General features: G+C 37.1%; 1 protein-coding gene across 1 annotated transcript in view; it reads left to right on the top strand.

Annotated features, from left to right (window-relative positions):
* Positions 1-25924, top strand: part of KLF8 (KLF transcription factor 8) — a 261132-nt gene that overhangs the window by 181735 nt on the left and 53473 nt on the right. The window contains exon 2 of the mRNA XM_053891569.1: positions 23553-23626. Coding sequence (XP_053747544.1) covers positions 23555-23626 — 72 coding nt within the window. The 5' untranslated portion in view covers positions 23553-23554. The remainder of the gene's footprint in view (positions 1-23552; positions 23627-25924) is intronic.

Here is a 25924-nt window from a genome sequence, read left to right as displayed (position 1 = left end):
AATATTGTGTTTATTTTCCAAGTTTCAATAATTTATTTATGTTTTTCAAAATTTGAATTTGCCATCTGAGGTTTTAGTTTTCCCCACAAATAAAGTTGAGGCAGTATTACTAAAAAGCAAAAAAATAAACAAAAAAAAAACCCCTAGGGTTTAAAATAAATTAAAGACTGTTAATAAGAATGTAAACGTTTAACTATCTGAAGATGGATATTGCTTCTTGAAAAGCTTTTACAGATTGGACAAGGGACTCATTATTACCTTGAAGTACACCTAGCCTACACAAGGAATTGTATTGGCTACTCTTTAAAATTTATTTCAGTTATGTGCTGATTTTCATCTGCACATCACAAAAATGGTTTAATTCTTGCTATAGACAGTTCATTGTCCTTTCATGCACTTGAATCTAATAGAATATTTTCTAGTATTGTTGAAAATAGCATTTGTTGGAGTGATGGGAATCCTATGTTGTGTAGAACTCCCAAAATTTTATACACTGAGATTCTAAGTCTCCACGGGATAAAGTGATTCATTTTTAAAGAATGTGTGGAGAGTTGTACACTTGTTTATGTGGATCCACGCCAATATATCTTACCTTGATAGCTAGGCAGATGGTGGAAAAACATGATATAGTAAGACAGGGAATTCTTTATAACCCCTTCTGCAAGGATATTCTTTCATTCAATAGGGATATGATTTCATTCAACAAATTCATATGCATGTTAACTTAATCTCTTTCCTTTAAATTTTATCATATGTAAAATGGGGGTAGTAACAATACCTACCCATAGGTTATTAGAAGGATTCAATAACTTTATGTGTGTATATAAAATATATAACATATGTACATAATATGTATATACACATATATGAATATAATTCAGTGACTTTAAGTGTATATAAAATATGTAATATGCTTATATATATATCAGATATATGTATATATAATAGAGAAAAAGAGGGAGAGAGAGAGATATGCTTAGAACAGAATTTGGCACATAGTTAATGCTCAATAACTGTTATTGTGAATAATAATACCGGATACCCAGGTTACAGAAATGATAATGCCTAGTGCCTAAACTCAGGGACTTTATAATGTAGTGGGGGGAGGCAATTCTGTCAACAAATATTGTAGAAAGAGCACAGAGGAAGCAATGGTCAGTTTGGTCAGAGGAAGCAATGGTCAGTTTACATGAAGGAATTAAGGAGGGGAGGTGGATAGAGATCTTAGGCCATTTCAAATAAAGAAAGCAAGATTAGCCAAAGTATAGAGGATGGAAGAAGCCTGTCATTCTCAGGTATTTGTAATACAGGTAAGCAGCAAAAGCTCTGCTGCTTGAGAAGTAGTTAGAGTCCAGGTCACAGCAGGTCAAAGATGATTCCCATCATCTTTGGGATGCTGGGAATCCCAAAGGTGTGCTGCCTTAGATGCTGAGGTGCCTGGTGATGCCATTCAAGTAGTAAGCTGGTGAAATACAGCAGGAAGAAGAGAGAGTTTGGGACAGAGTAATAGAAGATTATTAGAAGGCATTCAGGTAGAAATATTAAGCCAGTGGGCATATATGTGTTTGGAAGTACTGGGCTCTGAATCTCAAATTCCTTATTTGAAAAAAAAGGGGGTGGTCTTGGAGAGTATCATAGTATTTACTTTCCAGGGTTGTTATATAGCCTGGATAACAGGTTGTCATCTAGCCCAGTGACTTCCCCATATTAGGTACTGAATACACAGCAGCTATTATTATTTATTCTGCCCCTCTGCTCTATCTCTACCCCTGCTTTGTTTCTTCTCTTCTCTTTCCTCTTTTTTAAAATAATTGTGGTAGAGGGGCACCTGGGTGGCTCAGTCTGTGAAGCATATGGCTTTGGTCATGATCTCATGGTTCATGAGTTTGAGCCTTGGATCAGGCTCTGTGCTGACAACTCAGAGCCTGTAGCCTGCTTCAGATTCTGAGTCTCCCTCTCCCTCTGCCCCTTGTTGGGTCACACTCTGTCTCTCTCTCTGTGTGCCTCAAAAATAAATAAACATTTAAAAAAAATTTTTTTAAGAATTGTGTTAGAGAAGAGGCACTGAAAAGAGCTTGTGGTTGCTTGTGACTTCCTGACCTCATTTTAAAGTGAGCTAGAGAGAGACTTCCAGGCAAGGGCAAAGAAATCCTGGAAATGTGGCTGTTACCCTATGGATTCAGCTCTACAGGAATCTTTACTGATGCGCGGCTGACAGGCAGTCCCAGGGGGTTGAGAACTCCATTCTTACAGGTCTGGTATCTGGGAGATTAAAAGCTTTCTGTATTCACAATTCCCTCAACTCTTTCTTTCCCACCCACTCTCAGTTCCTTTGTTGATCTCTTAGAAAATTCCACCAGCTCCATTCTCCTTTGCTCTTAGTCTCCTCCCTTAGAAGATACTGTGACCTCATGGAAGCCGAAGACAAAGGACGGGTGTGTGACTGCTGATTGGGAAGAAAAAAGTTCTGATACTAGAGACTGGGTAACAGTGTGATGCCATTTTCACCGCTCCCAAGCATGTGCATACGCACCTACAAGCGCCACAAAGATCCACCCCAATAAGCTAAGCAGCGCCATCTAGTGGTGAACAGAGCTGGTAACCAACCCCTGCCCAACTGGGCCAACCTCACTCTTCAAGAACACAAGTCTCACCACCTGCTTAGTTTATGGACTATAAAATGTTTCATAGTTTGATTTATAGGGGAAAATGAAGTAATTCCAGTTGTATTTAAGTCTGTTAGCCGGTCCATCTATTCAATTTTCTTTCTTCTTTCTCCTTTTTGTTTCTTTTCTTTTTCTTGAATACAGAAAGAGAAAAAATAATTTTTTATTTTCAATTTTTATTAAAATGTTTTCTTTAATTATTTTCTACTATATATTTTACTTTTGTGTAAATTTTTCAAATTCTATTTACATCTATTTTTACTAGTCTAATTCAGTGTATTCATTTCTTCAAATTTTCAAATGATTTCCTTGTCTTCCCCCTTTTCCATTGTTTTTCTCTAATCTGTCAAGGTACTTTCAACACAGAGACCAAATCACCTAGGATCTAGCATCATTTATTCAATTGTTATGTGTGTGTGTGTGTGTTTGTTTTCAATTTGTTAATTTTAATATTTTTTTAATTTTAATTTTTTTAATTTTAATATTTTATACCTCATTGATTCCTTTTATTACTTCAAAATGACAAAATGAGGGAATTAACCCCAAAAGAAAGATCATGAAGAAACGACAGCCAGAGACTTAACCAACACAGATACAAGCAAGATGTCTGAACCAGAATTTAAAATCACGATAAAAAGAATACTAGCTGGAGTTGAAAATAGATTAGAATTCCTTTCTACAGAGATAAAAGTAGTAGAAGCTAGTCAGGATGAAATAAAATGCTAAAAATGAGCTGCAATCTTGAATGGAGGCCATGGTGGCAAGGAAGGTCGAGGCAGAACAGAGAATCAGCGATATAGAGGACAAACATGGAGAATAATGAAGCAGAAAAAAAGAGGGAGATTAAGGCAAAAGAGCATGATTTAAGAATTAGAGAAATCAGTGACTCATTAAAAAGAAACCCCATCAGAATCATAGGGGTCCCAGAAGAGGAAGAGAGAGAAATAGGGGTAGAAGGGTTATGTGAGCAAATCATAGTGGAAAACTTTCCTAACCTGGGGAAAGACACAGACATCAAAATTCAGGAAGCACAGATGACTCCCATAAGATTCAACAAAAACTGACCATAAACAAGGCATATCATAGTCAAATGCACAAAATACTCAGGCAAGGAGAGAATCATGAAAGCAGCAAGGGGAAAAAAGTCCTTAACTTACAAGGGAAGACAGATCAGGTTTGCAGCAGACCTATCCACAGAAACTTGGCAGGCCAGAAAGGAGTGACAGGATATATTCAATGAGTTGAATCAGAAAAATATGCAGCCAAGAATTCTTTATCAATCAAGGCTGTCATTCAAAATATAACAAGAGATAAAAAGTTTCCCAGACAAAAAAAAAAAAAAAAAATAAGGGAGTTTGTGACCACTAAACCAGCCCTGCAGGAAATTTTAAGGGGGACTCTCAGAGTGGAGAAAAGATTTAAAAAATGAATAAAAAAAAAACAAATAAAGACCAAAGTCTAGAAAGGACCAGACATCACCACCAGAAACTCCAACTCTACAAGCAACATAGTGGCAATAAATTCATATCTTTCGGTACTCACTCTAAATGCCAATGGATTAAATGCTCTGATCAAAAGACATAGGGTAACATAATGGATAAGAAAACAAGATCCATCTATATGCTGTTTACAGGAGACCCACGTTAGACCTAAAGACACCTTCAGATTGAAAGTAAAGGAATGGAGAAACATCTATCATGCTAATGGTCAACAAAAGAAAGCCGGAGTAGCCATAGTTATATCAGACAATCGAGACTTTAAAATAAAGACTATATCAAGAGATAAAGAAGGGAATTATATAATATTAGGGGTCTATCCACCAAGAAGACCTAAGAATTGAAAATATTTATGCACCAAATGTGTAGGAACTTAAATACATAAATCAATTAATCACAAACAAAAAGAAACTCATTGATAGTAATACCATAATAGTAGGGGACTTCAATACCCCACTCACAACAATGGACAAATCATCTAATCAAAACAGTCAAAAAGGAAACAATGGCTTTGAATGACACACTGGACCAGATGGACTTCACAGATATATGCAGAACATTTCATCCTAAAGCAGCAGAATATACATTCTTCTCCAGTGCACATGGAACGTTCTCCAGAATAGACCATACACTGGGACACAAATCAGCCCTAAGTAAGAACAAAAAGATCGAGATCATACTGTGCATATTTTCAGACCACAATGCTATGAATGTGGAAATCACCCATGTGAGAAAATTTGGAAAGGTAACAAAGATTTGGAGATTAAAAACATCCTACTAAAGAACAAATAGGATAACCAAAATGTTAAAGAGGAAATTAAAAAGTACATGGAAGCCAATGAAAATGATAACACCACAACCCAAAACCTCTGGGATGCAGCAAAGGCGGTCATAAGAGGAGAGTATATAGCAATTCAGGCCTTCCTAAAGAAGGAAGAAAGATCTGAGATACACAACCTAACCTTACGCCTTAAGGAGCTGGAAAAAGAACAGCAAATAAAACCCCAAACCAGCAGAAGACAGGAAATAATAAAGATTAGAACAGAAATCAATGCTATCGAAACAAACAAACAAAAAAACAGTAGAAGAGATCAATGAAACCAGAAGCTGGCACTTTGAACGAATTAACAAAATTGATACACCACTAGCCAGTTTGATCAAGAAGAAAAAGAAAAGGATCCAAATAAGTAAAATCAAGAACGAAAGAGGAGAGATCACAACCAACACAACAGAAATAAAAACAATAATAAGAGAATCCTATGAGCAATTATATGCCAATAAAATGGGCAATCTGGAAGAAATGAACAAATTCCTAGAAACATATACACTACCAAAACTGAAACAGGAAGAAATAGAAAATTTGAACAGACCCAAAACCAGTAAGGAAATCGAATTAGTAATCAAAAACCTCCCAAAAAACAAGAGTCCAGGGCCAGATGGCTTTCCAAGGGAATTCTACCAAACATTTAAGGAAGAGTTACCACCTATTCTCTTGAAACTGTTCCAAAAAAATAGAAATGGAAGAAAAACTGCCAAACTCTTTCTATGAAGCCAGCATTACCTTGATTCCAAAACCAGACAGAGAACCCACTAAAAAGGAGAACTATAGACCAATTTCCCTGATGAACATGGATGAAAAATCCTCAACAAGATATTAGCAACCAGCTCCAACAATACATTAAAAAATTATTCACCTCGACCAAGTGTGATTTATACCTGGGATGCAGGGCTAGTTCAATATCCACAAAAGAATTAACGAGATTCATCACATCAATAAAATAAAGGGCAAGAACCATATGATCCTCTCAATAGATGCAGAGAAAGCATTTGACAAAATACAGCATCCTTTCTTGATAAAAACTCTCAAGTAAGTAGGGATGGAAGGATCATACCTCGAGATCATAAAAGCCATATATGAATGGCCCAATGCTAATATCCTCAATGGGGAAAAACTGAGAGCTTTACCCCTAAGGTCAGGAACAAGACAGTGATGTCCACTCTCACCACTGTTATTCAACATAGTATTGGGAGTCTTAGCCCTGCAATCAGACAACACAAAGAAATAAAAGTCATCCAAATCAGTCAGGAGGAGGTCAAACTTTCACTCTTTGCGGATGCCATGATACTTTATATGGAAAACCCAAAAGATTCCACCAAAAAACTGCTAGAACTGATTCATGAATTCAGCAAAGTTGCAGGATGTGAAATCAATGCACAGAAATCGCTTGCATTCCTATACACCGACAATGAAGCGACAGAGAAATCAAAAAATCTATCCCATTTAGAGTTGAACCAAAAACCAGAAAATACCTAGGAATAAATCTAACCAAAGAGGTGAAAAATCTATACACTGAAAACTATAGAAAGCTTATGAAAGAAATTGTAGAAGACATGCAAAAAAATGGAAAAAGGTTCCATGCTCCTGGATAGGAAGAACAAATATTGTTAAAATGTCAATACTACCCAATGCAATCTACATATTTAATGCAATCCCTATCAAAATAACAGCAGCATTTTTCACAGAGCTAGAAAAAATGATCCTAAAATTTGTATGGAACCAGAAAAGACCCCAAATAGCCAAAGCAATTTTGAAAAAGAAAACCAAAGCAGGAGGCATCACAATCCTGGACTTAAAGCTACACTACAAAGCTGTAATCCTCAAGACAGTATAGAACTGGCACAAGAACAGATACTCAGATCAATGGAACAAAATAGAGAACCCAGAAATGGACCCACAAACGTATGGCCAACTAAACTTTGACAAAGCTGGAAAGAATATCTAATGGAATGAAGACAGTCTGTTCAGCAAGTGGTGCTGGGAAAACTGGACAGTGACGTGCAGAACAATGAACCTGGACCACTTTCTTACACCATACACAAAAATAAACTCAAAATGCATGAAAGACCTAAATGTAAGACAGGAAGCCATCAAAATCCTCCAGGGAAAGCAGGCAGAAACCTCTTTGATCTTGGCTGCAGCAACTTCTTACTCAAGACGTCTCCAGAGGCAAGGGAAACAAAAGCAAGAATGAAATACTGGGACCTCATCAAAATAAAAAGCTGCTGCACAGCAAAGGAAACAATCAGCAAAACTGAAAGGCAACCAACAGAATGGATGAAGATATTAGCAAAGGACATATAAGATAAAGGGTTTGTTTCCAAAATCTCTAAAGAACTTATTAAACTCAGCACCCAAAAACCAAATAACCCAGTGAAGAAATGGGCAAAAGACATGAGTAGACACTTCTCCAAAGAAGACATCCCAATGGCCAACCAACACATGAAAAAATGCTCCACATCACTCATCATCAGGGAAATACAAATCAAAACCACAATGAGATACCACCTGACACCTGTCAGAATGGCTAACATTAACAACTCAGGCAACAACAGATGTTGGCGAGGATGTGGAGAAAGCGGATCTCTTTTGCATTGTTGGCGGGAATGCAAGCTGGTGCAGCCACTCTGGAAAACAGTATGGAGGTTCTTCAAGAAAATAAAAATAGAACTACCCTAGGACCCAGCAATTGCATTTCAAAGGGATACAGGTATGCTGTTTTGAAGGGGCACATGTACCCCAATGTTTATAGCATCACTGTTAACAATAGCTAATGTATGGAAAGAGCCCAAATGTCCATCGATGGATGGATGGATAAAGAACATGGATAAAGAGGATATAGACATATATATGTATATACACAGAATGGAGTATTACTCGGCAATCAAAAAGAATCAAATCTTGTTATTTGCAACTATGTGAATGGAACTAGAGAGTATTATGCTAAACGAAATTAGTCACAGAAAGACAAATATCATATGATTTCACTCATATTAGGACTTTAAGAGACAAAACAGATGAACACAAGGGAAGGGAAGCAAATTTAGTATAAAAACAGGGAGGGGGACAAAACATAAGAGACTCTTAAATATGGAGAACAGAGGGTTCATGGAAGGGTTGTGGGAGGGGCAATGGGCTAAATGGGTAAGCAGCATTAAGGAATATACTCCTGAAATCACTTTTGCACTTTTTGATAACTAATTAGGATGTAAATTTAAAAAATAAAATTAAAAACAAAAAGAACATACTGTGACCTCGCTCTCTTGGCTGGTGTCATACTGTTACCATGGAGAGCAAGGAGGTTAAGTAATGCTTCCAGTTGCTAGCTTTCTTGCTCTTCCTTACCCCATTCCTCTCTTCTTAGGGAGCCCCCCAACGCCCCCCCCCCCCCCGCATCCCTTTCATCCTTCTATGGTGAGTTAATTTAACCAGAATGTGTAGATGACCAAGCAGTGTGATTGTAAGCCTCTTCCTGGGAAGGATAAAGAACTGTAATTGGAGTTATATCTGCTGCTGCTGGAGACTGAGAGGAGGCTCCCAAGGGCGAGGTCAGAGCTCCCTGCCCAGAGCCCTACCACACCCCCTCCCTTCTCCCTTCCTGTTCTCAGCCTCACACTTCTCCACCTCCTCTCTTTGTGGCTGCCTGTCCCATTTTAGGAACTCCACCTTTACCAAAGTTACACCTCTTTGGGTCTAGCCAGGCCAGAAACAGAGTCACCCCATCCATTAAAGTTACCCAGTGAACAATTGAGGTTCTGATCCACATGAGCACGAGGTCCCCAATGGGACAACTAGATGCCTTTAAGAAACCTTGCCCCACAGGGGAGCATGGGTGGCTCCGTGGGATAAGCATCTGACTCTTGATCTAGGCTCAGGTCATGATCTCATGGTTCATGAGTTCAGCCTGCACTGGGCTCTGCACTGATGGTGCAGAGCCTGCTTGAAATTCTGTCTCTCCTTCCCTCTGCCCCTCACCTGCTTGTGTGCTCTTCTCTCTCTCTCTCTCTCTCTCTCTCTCTCTCAAAATAAATAAACTTAAAAAAAAATGGAAGAAACTGCCCCCAGAGAACCAGCACCAGTAGGTGCCATTTTTTGCTGAAGCCTCTCTCCTGAGCTGAGGGTCTGGTGGTGTGCCTACATGTTTCTATGTTTCCACCAAATGTAGGCATGTTCTCCCTGCCCTGGCGTTTTTGTTTTTGTTTTTTTGGTGGGCACTGGGGTGCGCGTTGTCAACTTGCAGCAGTAAAGGGATCACTTTGTAGTATCGTATCGTGGGTTCCTTACCTTAGTCATTTTATTTTATTTATTTTTATATGAAATTTATTGTCAAATTGGCTTACATACAACACCCAGTGCTCATCCCAAAAGGTTCCCTTCTCAATACCCATCACCCACGCTCTCCTCCCTCCCACCCCCATCAACCCTCAGTTTGTTCTTAGTGGTGGGTTCCTTTCTGTCTTGAAGGATTCCTTCTCAACCTCAACGTTTTTTTCAAGTAGTATTTCAAGTAGTATTTTGAGATTTGGCTTGGGTTTTTTAGCTCCTACCCCAGTCCTCTTTTTAAGGGTGTATGGAGCTCAGAGATGGGTGGAAAGTGGGCTTGGCCAGAACTGAATTAGCAGAGGTGAAGGGAAACAGGAACCCCAGCCCTGGCCACTTACACCTTATTTTTAGCCAAGGAAAAGAGCTGCATTGGAAGCAGGGGGATGATACTTTTTAGGAAGTCTACTTTGCTAATCCACCATCCACCAGAGTTTGGGGTTTGATGCCTGAGAGCTTTGTTTACCTTTTTCCAAGAGTAGCACAGCTGAATTGATTCCCTTTGCTCTGGCCCTCCTCCTCATTTTCCAGCCAGGAGGAAAAGAGGAGTTGGGGGGTAGAGAAAGAGAATGCAAGAGCTAGTTGCTTAGTGCGCTGACAGGGGCAGGTGTGAGAGAAACAGCTGTTTAGCAATCAGCTCAGGAGTATGAGCCTCCCAGAGGACAGCATGAGCTTCAGATACTTCAGGAGTCACCAGCTAGAGACATGGGTGGTAAGTGATTCCTGGATTAGAACCCACTCACTCCTATCTCCTGGATCTTGATTCTATCCCCCACTCCCATTTCTCTTTAGGTTTTAGCAGTGGACAGGCAGGTGGTTGAGGAATGAAAGGTATGAACACTATATGGAATCAAATTAAACTCAAAGAAAAAATGACTTTGCTAAGGGTTGAGCAAAGAGGGGCTAGGAAAGGGAGAAGGACTTTGGGGGACACTCGAGGGAGAAATGAGGGGGGAACATGGATGGATAGATATGTCTAATTTAGTCTGCCCAGGCTTGGCGTTCTCATTTCTCCTTAAGGAGAGGTTTGTCTTTGACTTAACCCTACACAGCCAAAGTTGCAGCCAGAAAGAACAGGGTTCAAAAGGCCAACGTTCCCAAGTAACCCCCTAAGCAGTAGCAGGTACCTAGAGATGCTTCAAAAGGGAAAGAAGACCAGGCAGAAGGTTAGGTTTCCAGCCCAAGCTAGTGGGCTCACTGAGCTGTGGGGCCCTGGAGGCTGCCTCTGGGTAGGAGATGCTTTGGGCATGCCGGCCCTTTAAGGAGGGGCTGGGCTTGGTTAGAGGAGGAACCTAGGTCCTAACCAGGCTCTTTAAGACATGGCCAAGGGAGTTGGCTTATCCGTGTAGGTAGAAGATTGGGCTAAATTGCTGAGGTTGCTGTAGTGAATTAACTTGCAATGGTGATTTGGAAGAATTGTCTTTTTGTGGGCTTTTTCTTTAATTCTAAGAATTTGAGGAAATATAAATAGAAAAATATGTAAAATTCACTCTTTGGAAAAAATAAATCCAAACAAATGGTAAGGGAATGATCACTTATTTCCTTTGGCATTGTCTTTATTGTAAAGAGAAAACATTTATTAAGCACCTGTATGATGTCACTCAGTGTGATAATAATCGTACAAAGAGAATAATCTCAAAGTTTGAATTAGATACTGATACAGACTGTGATGGTGTAGATTAACAGACAGATCTGATTTGAAACCCAAAGCAGATTTACTTACTGATTTACTTAGATGCATGAGCCTTGGGCATTGCTTTTATCCTCTAGAGAATGTGGATTGATTATCTTATCTCAAAAGATATTTGAGTAGATTAAATACCATAGTGTATGTGACAGAGGCTGCATATGTATCTTAGTTTTACTTCATTTTCCTGTTCAGTTTGAGACTCTTTCTCTGCAGCACTACTGATATAATTAGTGTTTTGCTGTTTTGTAAAATTCCTTGCAGATGGGGTGAAAGGAGACCTCAGAAGAATGAATTAGCTTGCCCTATGGCTGAGGCTAGAATAATGGTTTTATTTGCTTGTGATTTAACATTGTTCCCACTGGACTTTAGCACCCCTGAGAGAAAGGGCTTCTGGCCTTTCACCCTTGTTCTTTGGGCAACTTAACCAGGATGATATAACCAACAGGACATTTGGACAACAGGAACTAGTGACTCACAAATGACCTCATCCCATTCTTCAGAATTTGTGAGGGGATCCCTTGTATATGAAGGTTGTTAATCTTTGGTGACTGTTGGGGACACAGAGAATGGGCTGGGAACAGTGTCTTCAGGTTATCTTTGAGGACAGAGAGCAGAAAACAGGAAGGATAGAAATATAAATTCAAAAGTAAAAGTGACATGTACATCCTCAAGACCAAGCTGGTTAATGGCTCTACTTCCAGAGCTCTGGGGAGTAGTAGGTCCCTCTTGTTTAGGCTTTCAGGATACATTGGAAAGAAAATTGGGGAAAAAACATTCTTCTCTCCAGATTGTGTGTCTGAAGGTTAGAAAAATCTACCATTTATCCTTTGTCATTATTTCAGGGGTATCATTATTATTTGACACATTTATATATTCACCCTTGCCTTGAGTCAGTTGTAGTTTATTACTTCACTTAAATTGATGAGTAATGAGAAAGTTGCCTTTAGCTATATAATTCATTTAGCAACTGTGTATTGGCATACTATGTATCAGGAACTTAAACAATTGTTAAAAAGTCATTTTCTATTCCTTATTAAATGTCTTAAGTCTTAACTGTCTTCAGTGTCTTTTTCTTTGCCTGCCTCTCCCATCCATTTTAGTCCTTGACCCTCGCATCAAGCCTTCCTTATATCCTCAGCTATTCCTTAGACCTTGTACATTACTGTCTGTTCTGCTCAGTTGATACTTACCATAAATGAACTTAGAATGTACTTACATTCATTACTTTTTCCTTAAAACAATAGTTATATTATTCCTTCAGTTATTAACCCCAAATCAAATGCCATTTATATGAAACTTTCCCTGATCCTTGCATATAGAAATAAATTCTTTTGAGTTTCCATAGCATTTTGACCTGCATTATCTGAAATCTACACTATTGTCTTCCCTGTATTATGGTCACTTGTGTACATGTCTAAGCCCCTGCCCCCTTTTCAGACAGAAAAAGGACATGTACTATTATTGTATCTTCAAAGTACTGACCCAATTACCTTTCCCATGTAAACATTTGGTACATATTTTATAGATGATCTTCTAAGATTTAGATCCAAAAAGTCATGTTTTTGTTAGTGAAGGAAATCTTGATTGGGATTTTTGACCTAGATGATCATATAGTAGAATTGCCTTCTTAATACTAAGTAGAGTGTGAATGAGTAACTATCATATTGGGCTCACTAGTTTATGCAAAGAAAGTGTGAGAATTTGTTTGATTTACTTTCTGATGCTCATATAATAATCTTTTCAATTTGGATTTTTATACCTGAAGTTGGGTTTCGGATGCATGTATTATTCCCAACTCACCTTTGTCATCTAGCCTTAGCTTCCTCACCTCTAAAATAATATGGTAACTTGTGATTATAAATAGTGTAAGTAAAACATTGGACCCCCTATCTGACTTCTAATACATATTTCATAATTGGAGAGTGTCATCATTTTTGTTATTTTAAGTAATTTATTTTATTTAAGTGCTGCTTGTGTGTTTGGAGAAGAAGAAGGTAGAGTAGTGGGATAAGACTCTGGTTTTAAATGTCTGTAACATGCTAGATGCTTTATATAATAAACTAAAAGAGCTTAAATTGTACTTTGACCAAGTATGTAAGGTGGGCAAACTAAACTCTAAGATTATTAAACATTTTAAATTAGGAAGATATAACTTAACTCTACAGCCAAATCCAGGTATTTGATACCAATCCAGGTATGAAATCATTAGCATTTTGACTATTTTGTTGTAACCTTAAACATCATTTCTAAAATAGAATTTGTCACTACTTCTAGACTCTTTTCCCATCTCTCATTCCAAACTTCTCCTTTTCATCTCCCTGGTTGCACAACTTACCATCATCATAACTTTAACAGGGTTATTTAAACTCTGCACTTGACTCTTGTCATTCATGAATTGAGGTTACTAATACAAACTACCTCATAAGGTTGCAGTAGGGAATAAATATGTTATTTTTATACAGCACTTAGAATAAGTGACAGTGTAGTAAACAGTGGGGGAAATATGGTTGTTGTGGTTCCCATACTCCATTCTCAAAATGCTGGCATCAACTTTTCACTTTTCTTCAGTTTGCTTATCTACTTAGTTGCCAAGGACTGTTATTTTTTTCCCCTTTGTATATAGCATCAGTTCCTTTCTTTTTATTCTAACTGCCACCACATTAATTTAGTCCAGAGGTACAAACAACTAGCCTACAGAGTAAAAACAGCTCACACAAGTTTTGCTTGCCCTAAATAGGTAAAAATTTCATTTTAAAATGTATTTAAATTGGTAATGCATTCTACATTGCTCAAAAATAAAAAAACACAAAAGGATATACAGTATTGAGTCTCCCTCTTAGTCCTGTCCCCTTGGCACTCATTTTACCTCCCTGGAGGCAACTCTAAATTTATCCATTTATTAGAAATCCTTCCACAAACATTTTATGCATATCAGAAAAGAGTAAATCTATATATTTTTTCTTCCCCTTACCTTTTATACACAGTTATGAAGACACTCTGCATATTGTTTTGTTTACTTGAAAATATACTTTGGAGACTTTCCATTTCTGGTGTAAAGAAATCCTTTTGTGTGACTGCATAGTTTTTCACTATAGTTGACGCTTGAACAACACAGATTTAAACTGTGGGTCCACTTATACATGGATCTTTTTGGATAAATACAGTACAGTACTATAAATGTATTTTCTCTTCCTTATGATTTTCTTAATACCATTTTTTGTAGCTTTATTGTACGACTACAGTATATAATATATATAACATACAAAATATGTGTTAATCAACTGTCAAAAGTTATATATGGATTTTTGTCTATGCAGAGGTCAGTGCCCCTAACTTCCTTATCATTCAAGGGTAAACTGTATATGGATGAACCATAATTTATTAAGTAGTCTTCTACTGAGTGGGATTTAATATATTCCCCAACTTTTGAAGTGTTGTTTGTAAGAGCAATAATAAAAAAAAAAACCTGTAAGTATGTGTATTAGTCTGCTAAGGGTACAGTAACAAGATACTATAGATTAAGTGGCTTAAACAAAAGGAACTTATTTTCTCACAATTTGGGAGACAATCAGGTTGCCAGCATGACCATGTTTTTTTTTTTCTGGCTTGCAGAAGGCTGTCAATGCTTTGTATGCTCATATAACCTCTTCTTTGTGCTCCTGGAGAAAAAAAGTGAGTTTTCTGGTGTCTCTTCTTATAAGGACACTAATCCCACTGGATGAAGGCCTTACCCTTATAACATCATTTAACCTAATTAATTCCATAAAGGCCCTATCTTCAAATACAGTCACATTTCAGGTTAGGGCTTCCACATATGCATTTGGGAGTACAATTCAGTCTAGAGTATGTCAGTTTTCCAAGACCCATACTTTAAAAAAATGAATTATTGCCAATATTTCAAAATCATATTTTAATTAAAACTGAGAATTCCAGCTTCTGTTGAATAATCGTAAGATACTGGACCAGTATTTCTTTTTGTCAACAATTACATGGAGTTGTTGTTCCTTCCCTCCCCATCTGGCCTAGTTGACCTTAACCTGCCTGGACCCTGTAGCTATTGAGTTTGTGACACCTATGTAAGCTCTTACCATGAAATAAATAGAATATTCCAGTAGCTTCTAGTTCTACCTTGATTCTTTCTGACTTCTACGTTCTGTAGACCGCTTCCAGGACAACTTCCTTAAAACACACTTCTTAAATTATGCCATTGTCCTTCACTTTGCAATCATTTCCTGGGTGGCTACAAAGTTCTAGGCATGATGCTAGAAATTGGGGTTAGAATGGTGAATAATTAGGATGGAACGCTGGCCTTCGTACAGTGTGTAGTCTACTTACTCTTCCTCTCACTGGGTTTCCTTTCTGTCTCTTCTGGACTGATTCTAGATCCTCAAGGCCCACCTCACCACAGGTCATTTCTTAGGAATTTTTTCTGACTTTTAGCTATCTCCTCTTCTAATTAGTGCTCATAGCCTCAAATCATAATCCAGCACTGCAGCATCTATTATCTTGTGATGTTTTGTTGTTATTGTTTTATTCTTAATTTTACCACCCACACAGACCTGGAATCTGAAATCTCTCTTTTTTATTTTCCAAAATAAGAACAGCATGCTCTATATAAAAGGAGCACCCATTGATCAGGTTTAGCTAATTTTTTCTCTCATGCTAGTGTAGACTCCATGCTGTAAGATCTCCCAACTTTTTCAGAAAAGCAAGAAATGGAATTTAAAAAAAATCTGCTTTTGATTTTAACTTTTAACATCATTGTGATAATAAGCCAACATCTACTGTGAGCTGCCAATTTTCTCTATCTGACATAGACTACAAATTCCCTGAGGGTAGAAAACAGGTAACGACCAGGTGGAAATCTGCCGTTATCTGCTTTTCCCTCTCATACATACACACAGTGTCTACTACAGTGTTGGATATTTAGTAAGTTCTCTGTAAAGACTTGATTATTATCAGTAAGTTCCTCTTTAAGTTGATTATAATCTCCAATAATAATATAACATTTCTGCTTTCTCTAAATTCCTAACATGTGCCTTTACAAACAATTATCAGGACAGCCTTCTTTTCTACTTCCTTTTTTCCCAAATGTAACCATGCAAATTCCTTGACCTAGCTCCATTTTTGTATTTTAAAAAGTGATTCTTTATTTTTCTAGAGAATCTTTATTTTATTTATTTATTTTTTGCATTTCTCTTCCATTTTACTTCCCTTGAATACAAATTCACAAACAAGGTGCAGTATTCTCAGAAAGATCTTCACAATGCTGAGGATATATTTAACTTTTATTTATTTGGGACTGATTATCCTAGTTATTTTTTTTTCTGTGCTGCCAATAATCTTGTTGTTTAATGTTAAATTAGAATGGGAGTGTATGATATGAATCTATTTTTTCTTGTTTTTTTTAAACTAATTCTGATAAATATACACTATATAGTTATTTAGCTTTTTGTAGTTATATTCTAGAATCAATATGTAGCCTTAATAATAATAATAATAGAATCAATATGTAGCCTTGAAAAACAATAATCAATATGTAGCCTTGATGATTATTGGTTCCTTTATTAAGCTTACCTCTTGGGGGTCCTACAAATTGAGATGGCCCAAGACTCTTCTAGAATGCCTTGAGTTGGTACTTCTGAGCCCAGGCAGTGAGTGAAAATGCCATTGAACAGATAAAGTCTCTACCCTTAGGTACCTGTTTTTCTAACCATGGACAAGGACCACTGTATTATTGTTTTGGTTGCTGCAGTGGCACCATGTTTAATTTGCTAGAAGAGACTGTTACATGAAATAATGGTATCGTTAAGTGAATTGCATGAGATTTTACATGTTATAGAGAAATGAGCTTATACTACTGTGGCTCTTTGTCCTTTTCCTAAACTGATGCCTCAGTGCCATGCTGAAGCTCCGTATTCTTACAGGTTTTGTCTGATGATTAACATCATGATTAAGGGTAATCCTTTAATACTCTTTGCAAATTTCCAATAGTAGACCTCACTGCTAATTTAACATCTGCTAACACCTCACTGCTAACACCTCAAATCACCTCCATTATCATGATATTCAAATCATCAAACTATTCCAAAGTAAAGGATAGTAGAAAGTACTTTAAGCAGTTAAAAAAAAAAGCTTTGGTATCAGACATCATCACTGGGTTCAAATCCCAGTAATTTACCCGCTTTGTGACCTTGGGGTTAATCTCCCTAGGCCTCTATTTCATCATGTGTATAATGGAATCAACAATAGTACCTACTTCACAGAAATTGTGAAGATTAAATATGTCCTATTAGAAATGCCATAAGAATGAAATAATATGATATTTGGGATTTGCCTAAAAATACCCATTGAGGTGGGGAGAGTGTGTTGGGGGTACAGATGAAACAAAAATTTCTATGAGCTGAAAATTATTGAAGCTGGTAATAGGCACATGGGGGATCATCTTTACTTTCGTATGCATTTGAAATGATACATAATAAACAAAAAGTTTTTTTTTAATGCTGTGGGAATGATACTCAAGTTTACCTAATAGTTTGTGGAGAACTTGTTTTTCTTGACTTCAATTTCACAGATTAAGAAGAAATTTGGAAAGATATTATACACCTTCTTTCCATGTCCCTATCATAGAATCATATGTCATACAATGTTATAACTGGAAAAGAACTGAAAAGGGCTAAGTAGTTTACTCAAAATGACACTGCTAGATAACAGTGGAGCCTGGACTAGAACCCAGGTTTTCTAGCTCCTAGTTAAAAGATTTTCCCATTTTTTGACACTGTCTTATTTAATTATAGCACTTTTGTTGCGTATAAAAGTAGTTATTATTTAAAAAAAAATTTACCTTGGGGCGCCTGAGTGGCTCAGGCGTTTGAACATTCAGCTTTGGCTCAGGTCATGATCTCACAGTTTGTGGGTTTGAGCCCCACATCGGACCCTGTGCTGACAGCTCAGAACCTGGAGCTGATTCAGATTCTGCATTTCCCTTTCTCTCTGCCCCTCCCCTGTTCGTGCTCTCTCTCTCTCTCTGTCTCAAAAATAAACAAACATTAAAAAAAAATTTAAAAATGAACTTATACCTTGTGGTGGGGGTACCAGACAAGGGGACTAGTTCTAATACTCGGAGGCTATATTCATATAATATACTTTCAAAGTCATAGTGAGCTACTTCCTGAGATGCCACATGTGAGGGTTCTTTGAGTTTGGGTTTTCCAATGGATCCCATGGTGATAGGTGTGACCTTGTTTGGGGGACCTGAAGATCTTGCAATCTCCTTCTATTTTTTTAAATGTGTTTTTTTTTTTTATTTTGAGAGAAAAAGAGAGCACAAGTGGGGGAGGGGCAGAGAGAAAGAATACCAAGTGGGTTTGGAGCCCAGTCTGGGGCTTGATTTCATGAATGCTGAGATCATGACCTGAGCCTAAATTAAGAGTGGGATGCTTAACCGACTGAGCCACCCCACAATCTCATTCTATCAGATACTTTTTCTTCAGCAGCCATTTACTCTCCATTATGTGATCTGCTTCAAGCACAAGCAGGGGGATTCCACTGACTCTCAGGTCAAAGAGTGTTATAGCTTCATTATAGCTCTAGACTGCTATGGTTCAAATCTCAGTTCTGCCATTTACTAGCTTGGTGATTTGGGGATAAGCTACTTTATTTCTCTGTGTTTCAGTTTCCTCATTTTAAAAATGAAGAAATAATGCGCCCAGTCAGAATTATGAAGATTAAGTGAATTAATACAAGTATTTTTTTTCTCTTAACAGAACAGTACTTGGTACATAGTAAGTACTCAGTGAATGTTGACAATTATTGTTCTTTTATCACCATTCTGTTTTAAATGTCATGCTGCAAAGTAGCCTGAAGGTTTTCCCAGAGGCCTATCCCAAAAGTACTTTCTATTCCCCTGCAAGATATGCAATTAAACTGTCTGAAAATATATGTGTATTCTAGGTGTTCTTTAATTATCTTTTTCTAATATTAAAGACACAGGTAATACTTTTAAAAAACTACTTATTATCTCAAAACTGTAAAATACTGATTTTCATTTTTCAATAGTTCCAGCATTTCTTATAGTTCAGAGGCTGAAGGTGAATGGCTTCTCCTCAAGATCTTCCAAAATTATTGGTTTGTTGTCCTTAAACTTGTTCTTCTTTTAGAAGTTTTTGTTTTGTTTGTTTTGTTTTGTTTTGTTTTGTTTTGTTTTGTTTTATAAAGGTGCTTACCAGATTTAGGATATTGGAAAGCAGTGAGGAACACTGCAATTTGAGTGAGAGGATAAGAATTCTAGCTCTGATTCCATTTCTTCTAAGCTATGTGACTTTGGGCCTCCAAATTCATTATCTGTTAAATGGGAATGATATATGAAATCTATTTCCTTACTGTAAAATCTATGTAGATTCACATGAGGAATTATTATTTGTGTTGTCCAAATTCTCTATCTTGTTGTTAAGATACTAGGTACCTTATTAAGTCTGTTTTAGGGCCTACAGTGCTTTGCTTGATTTTGAAGTTGTAGGCCCCAGTGACTATTCCTTGGTTTCCATCTTAAAGGTTTGACTGCTCTCTTTATCCCTAGATTTTTTTTCCCTCTCAGGACTGACCCAAGAATAAGATGTGGTCTATTAGCCAGCCACCAACTCCTGTACCTTAAAGGAATGTTCACTTTCATAAAACAAACAGATCACTATGGAAAATGCTACTTTGGTAAAAAAAAAAAAAAAAACGTGGAAACATGACAAAAGTAATATAATCATATCCAGTTTCTATGGTCATAGTCCCTGGAATATGGTTTGTGATGTTCTGCATATATGAGATATTGATATGCTGTGGATGAGGCTCAATCCTCCCTATCTCCTCTTCTATTTCCTCTTCCAGTACTCCCTTCCTTAGGAGAAGGACCAAAAATTCCAGCTTCCAGACACAAATGCTTGAAGAGCCCAATCCAGGCAGAAAAATGGTTATTGTTTCAATTAGGTAATTTGCATTTCTGAAGCCCTCCTCCTGTTGTAAATGACATCTCAATGGCCCCAGACACTGTAAACCCCCTTGGGTATTTCCTCTCCACTTTCTTCCCAGCTTCTGTGCAGCTGTCCAGTCCCAGACAAGGAGCAGCAACTCCAGCTCTAGAGACAAGCAAAAGGCTTAAGAAGTCCTTTTTTTTTTTTTTTTTTTTTTAGGAAAAACTGAACTTTCTTTAAGACCATTCTGTAGGCCCAAATTTCATTCAGTTTTAAATTTTGGCTGGCTAATTATTAAAATTTTTTTGTTTGTTTGTTTAAAAAAAGCTTTCTGTTAGCTTTCTCTCTGTGCACTCCCACCAACATTTAGGATGTTGTCCAGAGTTACCTAATGGCTATTCAAATTTTGCTGTTCTTTGAGAGGATACTAACAAGAAATGGCAGAGACATTCCTAATTGCCAGCTATCCCTTTTATGTCGTTTGACTAACATATTGGCATTAGGGATGGGGCAAGAAGTATTATCTAGACTCCTTGATTATTGCTGTTAAATAATATTGATATTATTTAACATTATAATATAATTGCTGTTAAATAACTTTTCTTATTTCCATGACCATTCATTGGGCATTAATCAGTACATTCTATGGAGGAGATATTCTGCTAAAAGATACAAGAGACAGTAGGCAATAGATACTAGTTAATTATTGAAGGGCTCAGTTGATGGTGAGGGAAACAGACAGACAATGCCTCTTTGTGCCAGGAACTGTTGTAAATACTTGAGCACATATTAACTTGATAAATATTTATTACAACTCTATAAACTGGTACTATTATTATTCTCATTTAACAGATGAGGAAACAGACACAGGGAGGTGGAAAAAACTTGTCCAAGGTCTTATTGTTGAGAAATTAAAAAGCCAGGATGTGACTCTAGGCACTCACTCTAGAGCCCACACCTCTTTACCATACTTAGGTAGCAATGTACAATATGGACTAGAAGGAAAAGTGACTAGGAGATGATGAAGGACTACATTTAAGAGATATTTCTGCTGTAAAATTTATTTCAACTGATAACCAGTAGGCTGGAGATAGGGAGAGAGAACTCAAAGGTGACTGATTCTTGGGTTTCTATACTGAGACTGGCTTGATGATGGTGCTGAAAATTGAGATTGTAAACACAAAATGAGGAGAGGTTTGTGAGCACATTGAGTATGAAAGACTTGTTTGATGCCTAAAGAGATAACCTTCTGCGCTAAAGCTAAGGATTCTGGCCTTCAACAATAATAATGGTGGTAATGATAATAATAGCTAATTATAAGAACTTTTATATGAAAAAAGTTATAAATGAATTTCCATGTACTAATTCATGGGATCCTCATAGTAACCCTATTAAATCAGAACCACCACCACCACCACCACCCCACTCCTGGAAGGTAAAGAAATTTAGGCTCATAGGGACTAAATAGCTTGTCAAAGTCACTCTTCTTCCTCAGCCCTGCTGTCTTATGAGCCACAGGAATTGAAGAAGACCAATAGGAGATGACTCTTATAAGTTGGTCTAGCTAAAAATAATGAGGTCTAGTCAAAGGATATGTGAATGGAAAGGAAGAACCAAATTCACTCCACTCTCTCCTACAAATGTTTCTGGCAGCAACCAAGCAAACTCTCCTGGCTTCACGGTGCCCAACTGTGACTATATACAGTCATCTGACCTAACATTCTTTTTCTACCATTGTATTTCCTTTTCTCCCCCTCTTCCTTGAAATCAGAAAAGGCTGCCCTCTCTGGAAACTCACACTTCATAGCTAATTACACCTCAAACATCTCTTACACATAACATCTCTAATTTTCTTTCATTCTTTCCCACTCTTGTCCAATTCTTGTACTTGAGAAAACAGACTTCCTCATTCTCCTTTTCTGTCACTCATCAAAAACCTTCATAAATGTGTTGAACACCTACTATGTGCCAGGTACCATTCTAAGATCTTGAAATACATCACTAAGAAAAATATCAAAGATGAAAATCTCTGCCTGCAAAGAGCTTACAGTCTAAAGGAAATCATATTTTTTCTGTGTCTGACTTATGTGTTTACTCTTTGCACTTCTTCCTCCATTAACAGCGACTTCACCCCACCTCCCAAGAGGCTTCATAGAAGCCTTAGGACTCTGCAGAAAATAGTTTGAAATATTTTAATTCTAGATAGAAAAGTTGGACCTTCCAAAAAAAAAGTCCTTGATAAAGATTATGGGATGCAATTCCTGGGCATCTATCAGGTCAGTGATCTCTGCTACACTTGCTGACTCTATGTCTGGTTGATCCAGATCCCAACCTGATAACAATGTGCCTAACATAACTTCTGATACATAGTAATTATGCAATAAATATTTAGTAAATTATTGATGTATATGTGAACAGTTCTACCCATATACTTGGATGAAAAGAAAAAAGAAAAGAAGGGAAGAGAAGGGAAAAGAAAATCTGTGTGTTTTGAGATAAAATTGAGGCTATTTTAATGTGTCAAAATTATCCAAACTCTTTGATAGTGGCACAAAAGTTTTCCTCATAATCTCAATAGAAGATTCTTTGTGTGTTACTTCCATCAAATTAGGAATGGTTTCCTCAATTCCTGACATTCAATAAATAAAGGATTATTTTTAGCTTATTTTTGCTTTTTTTGTGTGGCTATAATATAATTTTGTATCTTTGTTCATTGTATATTTCTTGTATTTTAACTGCATTAGGTATTAAATGGCTATTGTGAATTGACCTGTAACATGAACATTTTTATGGGTAAATATATTTGATATCAAAAACAATTAACTGATTTACGGACTACCTTTTGAAATACAATCAGGTCATAAATGAGGACACTAATTGTAATTGATTTGGAGACACTTAGCATGATCTAAAATCTGATCAATTAAGTTAAAAGCAAGCTAAGGATTTATCTTCTTTGCCCTATGTTCTCCTCTTTAGTGAGATTAGACTGTAGATCGATCAAAGGAAATCTGGTTGAAGAAGTACTGGTAGATGCTTCTGGTGGGAATGATTGTGATTGTGTAGGGCAGCATAATGAGGCCACCAAGTCTTTCCTTTTTATAGAAAGACAAATGAACAAGGAAATAGAAGACTACTTATACTAACCCTACCTAGCTTGTGTGTTTAAGAGAGATAGACAGAAAAAAACTTATTTAGAGAGATTTCGTGCTAATGTGTTAACAAGCTCATTAGGATAAATATCCATACAAGTGTATGGAACTCCTTAGAAGGAGAACTAGACCAGGAAGGGGGAAATTATGTCACTATGCCGATATCCTCCTTATGGATAGGGCTGGTTGGAGATATTGGATTCTCATGTATATAGGATTTTGGGGGGCGGGGGGCAGCCAATTCCATTTTGATGAGTAGAATATACAAATTAGAATGTTGTCCAAACACTGACTTCTCAATATCTAGTAAGTCTGAAAAGTAATGTTCATAGAATACAAACAGGTATAACCAAGGGTAAATGGCATACGGTATGCATGTAGAGGATTAGATATTATTCTAAAATTGTTTCCCTTGTCTTTTTTTTTCCAGATATGGATCAACTCATAAACAACTTGGGGGTCCAACTTAATTCAGAAAGTGGCTCAATGCATGTCCTCAAACAGGTCAGTTATCAGGAAAATGAGATGCTAATAATATTGAACCATAATAGCGCTGAGTACCTGGCAATCATTATAGAGCTAATGCTCATTTTTTTCCTACATGTTTTTTGTAGCGTGTTGAGGACTGAAAAGGGGTGAAGGAAGGGATATTTCTAGGAAGTACCTGAAAGCTTGGGTTTCATGTCTGAATAAAGAATAGATCTGACCTAAGAGAAATATAGCCCCTGGGATCAAGACTATAGGGGCAAGTTAGACACTTGGTAGACAACACCAACCATTTACCTAACACTGTTCCATATTTCAGGCACTCTGAAGATTAAATAAATTGTCTTACTTAATCTTCATAATAACTCTGTTGGATAGTGTATTAGTTAGGGTTCTCCAAAGAAACAAAACTAACAGAATATGTATGTCTCAATCTCTCCCTAGATGATAGATAGATAGATAAATAGACAGAGAAATAGAGATATAGATAGAGGTATAAGTTAAAATACATATCTATATACAACTTATATCTAGCTAGCTCGCTAGCTATTTAGAGAGAGAGAGAGAGATTTTAATGAATTGGTTCACATGACTGTAGAATTCCAATGAGTTCAAAATTTAATAGGGGGTAGGTTGATAGGTTGGAAAGCCAGGGAAGAGTTGCAGTTCCAATGACAGTCTGCTGGTAGAGTTCTTTCCTGCTTGAAGGGGCTTAATCTTTGTCTATTAAGGCCTTCAAGTGATTGAATGAGGCCAACCCATATTATGGAGGTGGGTTGCTTAACTCAAAGTCGAGTGATCTAAATGTTAATTTCACCCAAAGAATATCTTCACAAAAACATTCAGAATAATATATGATCAACTATATGATCACCGTGATCCAGCTAAATTGACACATAATTAACCATCATGGATAGGTTTTATCAATATTCCCATTTTACAGATAAGAAAATTGTGACCTTGGGCACTCCAAGGACAAGGATTGTTTTTCAACAGACAAGTATTCTGTTAGAATCGGAAGTCCCATTTTGCTCAGGGTTAAGTTGTAAAGTCACCCCATGAGTGAAACACAAATACAGTCAAAATTAACCTTGAAAAATCCCTTACATTGTCTCTAAAGTTGAGTGAGTATACAGTTTTGTATATCCAATAACTATCTGTTTCTTTATTTAAGTCACCAGATTAAGTATCTGGCTTACATTTAAGAGTCATATTTTACAAAAAAAAAAAGTTTTCTTTCATTTTTTAATTTATTATTATTTTTTAATATGAAATTTATTGTCAAATTGGTTTCTGTCCAACACCCAGTGCTCATCCCAACAGATGCCCTCCTCAATGCCCATCACCCACTTTTTCCTCCCGCCCACCCCCCATCAACCCTCAGTGCATTCTAAGTTTTTAAGAGTCTCTTATGGTTTGGATACCTCCCCTTTTTTTTCCCCGTCCCCTCCCCTATGGTCTTCTGTTAAGTTTCTCAGGATCCACATAAGAGTGAAAACATATGATATCTGTCTTTCTCTGTATGACTTATTTCACTTATTTCACTTATAACACTCTCCAGTTCCATCCACGTTGCTACAAAAGGCCATATTTCATTCTTTCTCATTGCCAAGTAGTATTCCATTGTGTATATAAACCACAACTTCTTTATCCATTCATCAGTTGATGGACATTTAGGCTCTTTCCATAATGTGGCTATTGTTAAAAGTGCTGCTATAAACATTGGGTACAAGTGCCCCTATGCATCAGCACTCCTGTATCCCTTGGATAAATTCCTAGCAGTGCTATTGCTGGGTCATAGGGTAGTTCTATTTTTAATTTTTTGAAGAACCTCCACACTGTTTTCCAGCATGGCCGCACCAGTTTGCATTCCCACCAACAGTGCAAGAAGTTTCCCTTTTGTCCACATCCTCTCCTGCATCTAGAGTCTCCTGATTTGCTCATTTTAGCCACTCTGACCTGTGTGAGGTGGTATCTCAGTATAGTTTTGATTTGTATTTCCTTGATGAGGAGTGACGTTGAGCATCTTTTCATGTGCCTGTTGGCCATCTGGATGTCTTCTTTAGAAAACTGTTAGTAATGTCTTCTGCCCATTTCTTCACTGGATTATTTGTTTTTCGGGTGTGGAGTTTGGTGAGCTCTTTATAGATTTTGGATACTAGCCCTTGGTCCGATATGTCATTTGCAAATATCTTTTTCCATTCCTTCGGTTGCCTTTTAGTTATGTTGATTGTTTCCTTTGCAGTGCAAAAGCTTTTTATCTTCATGAGGTCCCAATAGTTTATTTTTGCTTTTAATTCCCTTTCCTTTGGAAAT

Source organism: Panthera pardus, unplaced genomic scaffold (assembly GCF_024362965.1).
Source record: "Panthera pardus isolate Hobbes unplaced genomic scaffold, ASM2436296v1 HiC_scaffold_27, whole genome shotgun sequence".
NCBI classification, from domain to species: Eukaryota; Metazoa; Chordata; class Mammalia; order Carnivora; family Felidae; genus Panthera; species Panthera pardus.
The sequence above is the reverse complement of the archived record's forward strand: the minus strand, read 5'-3'. Positions and strand labels throughout refer to the sequence as shown.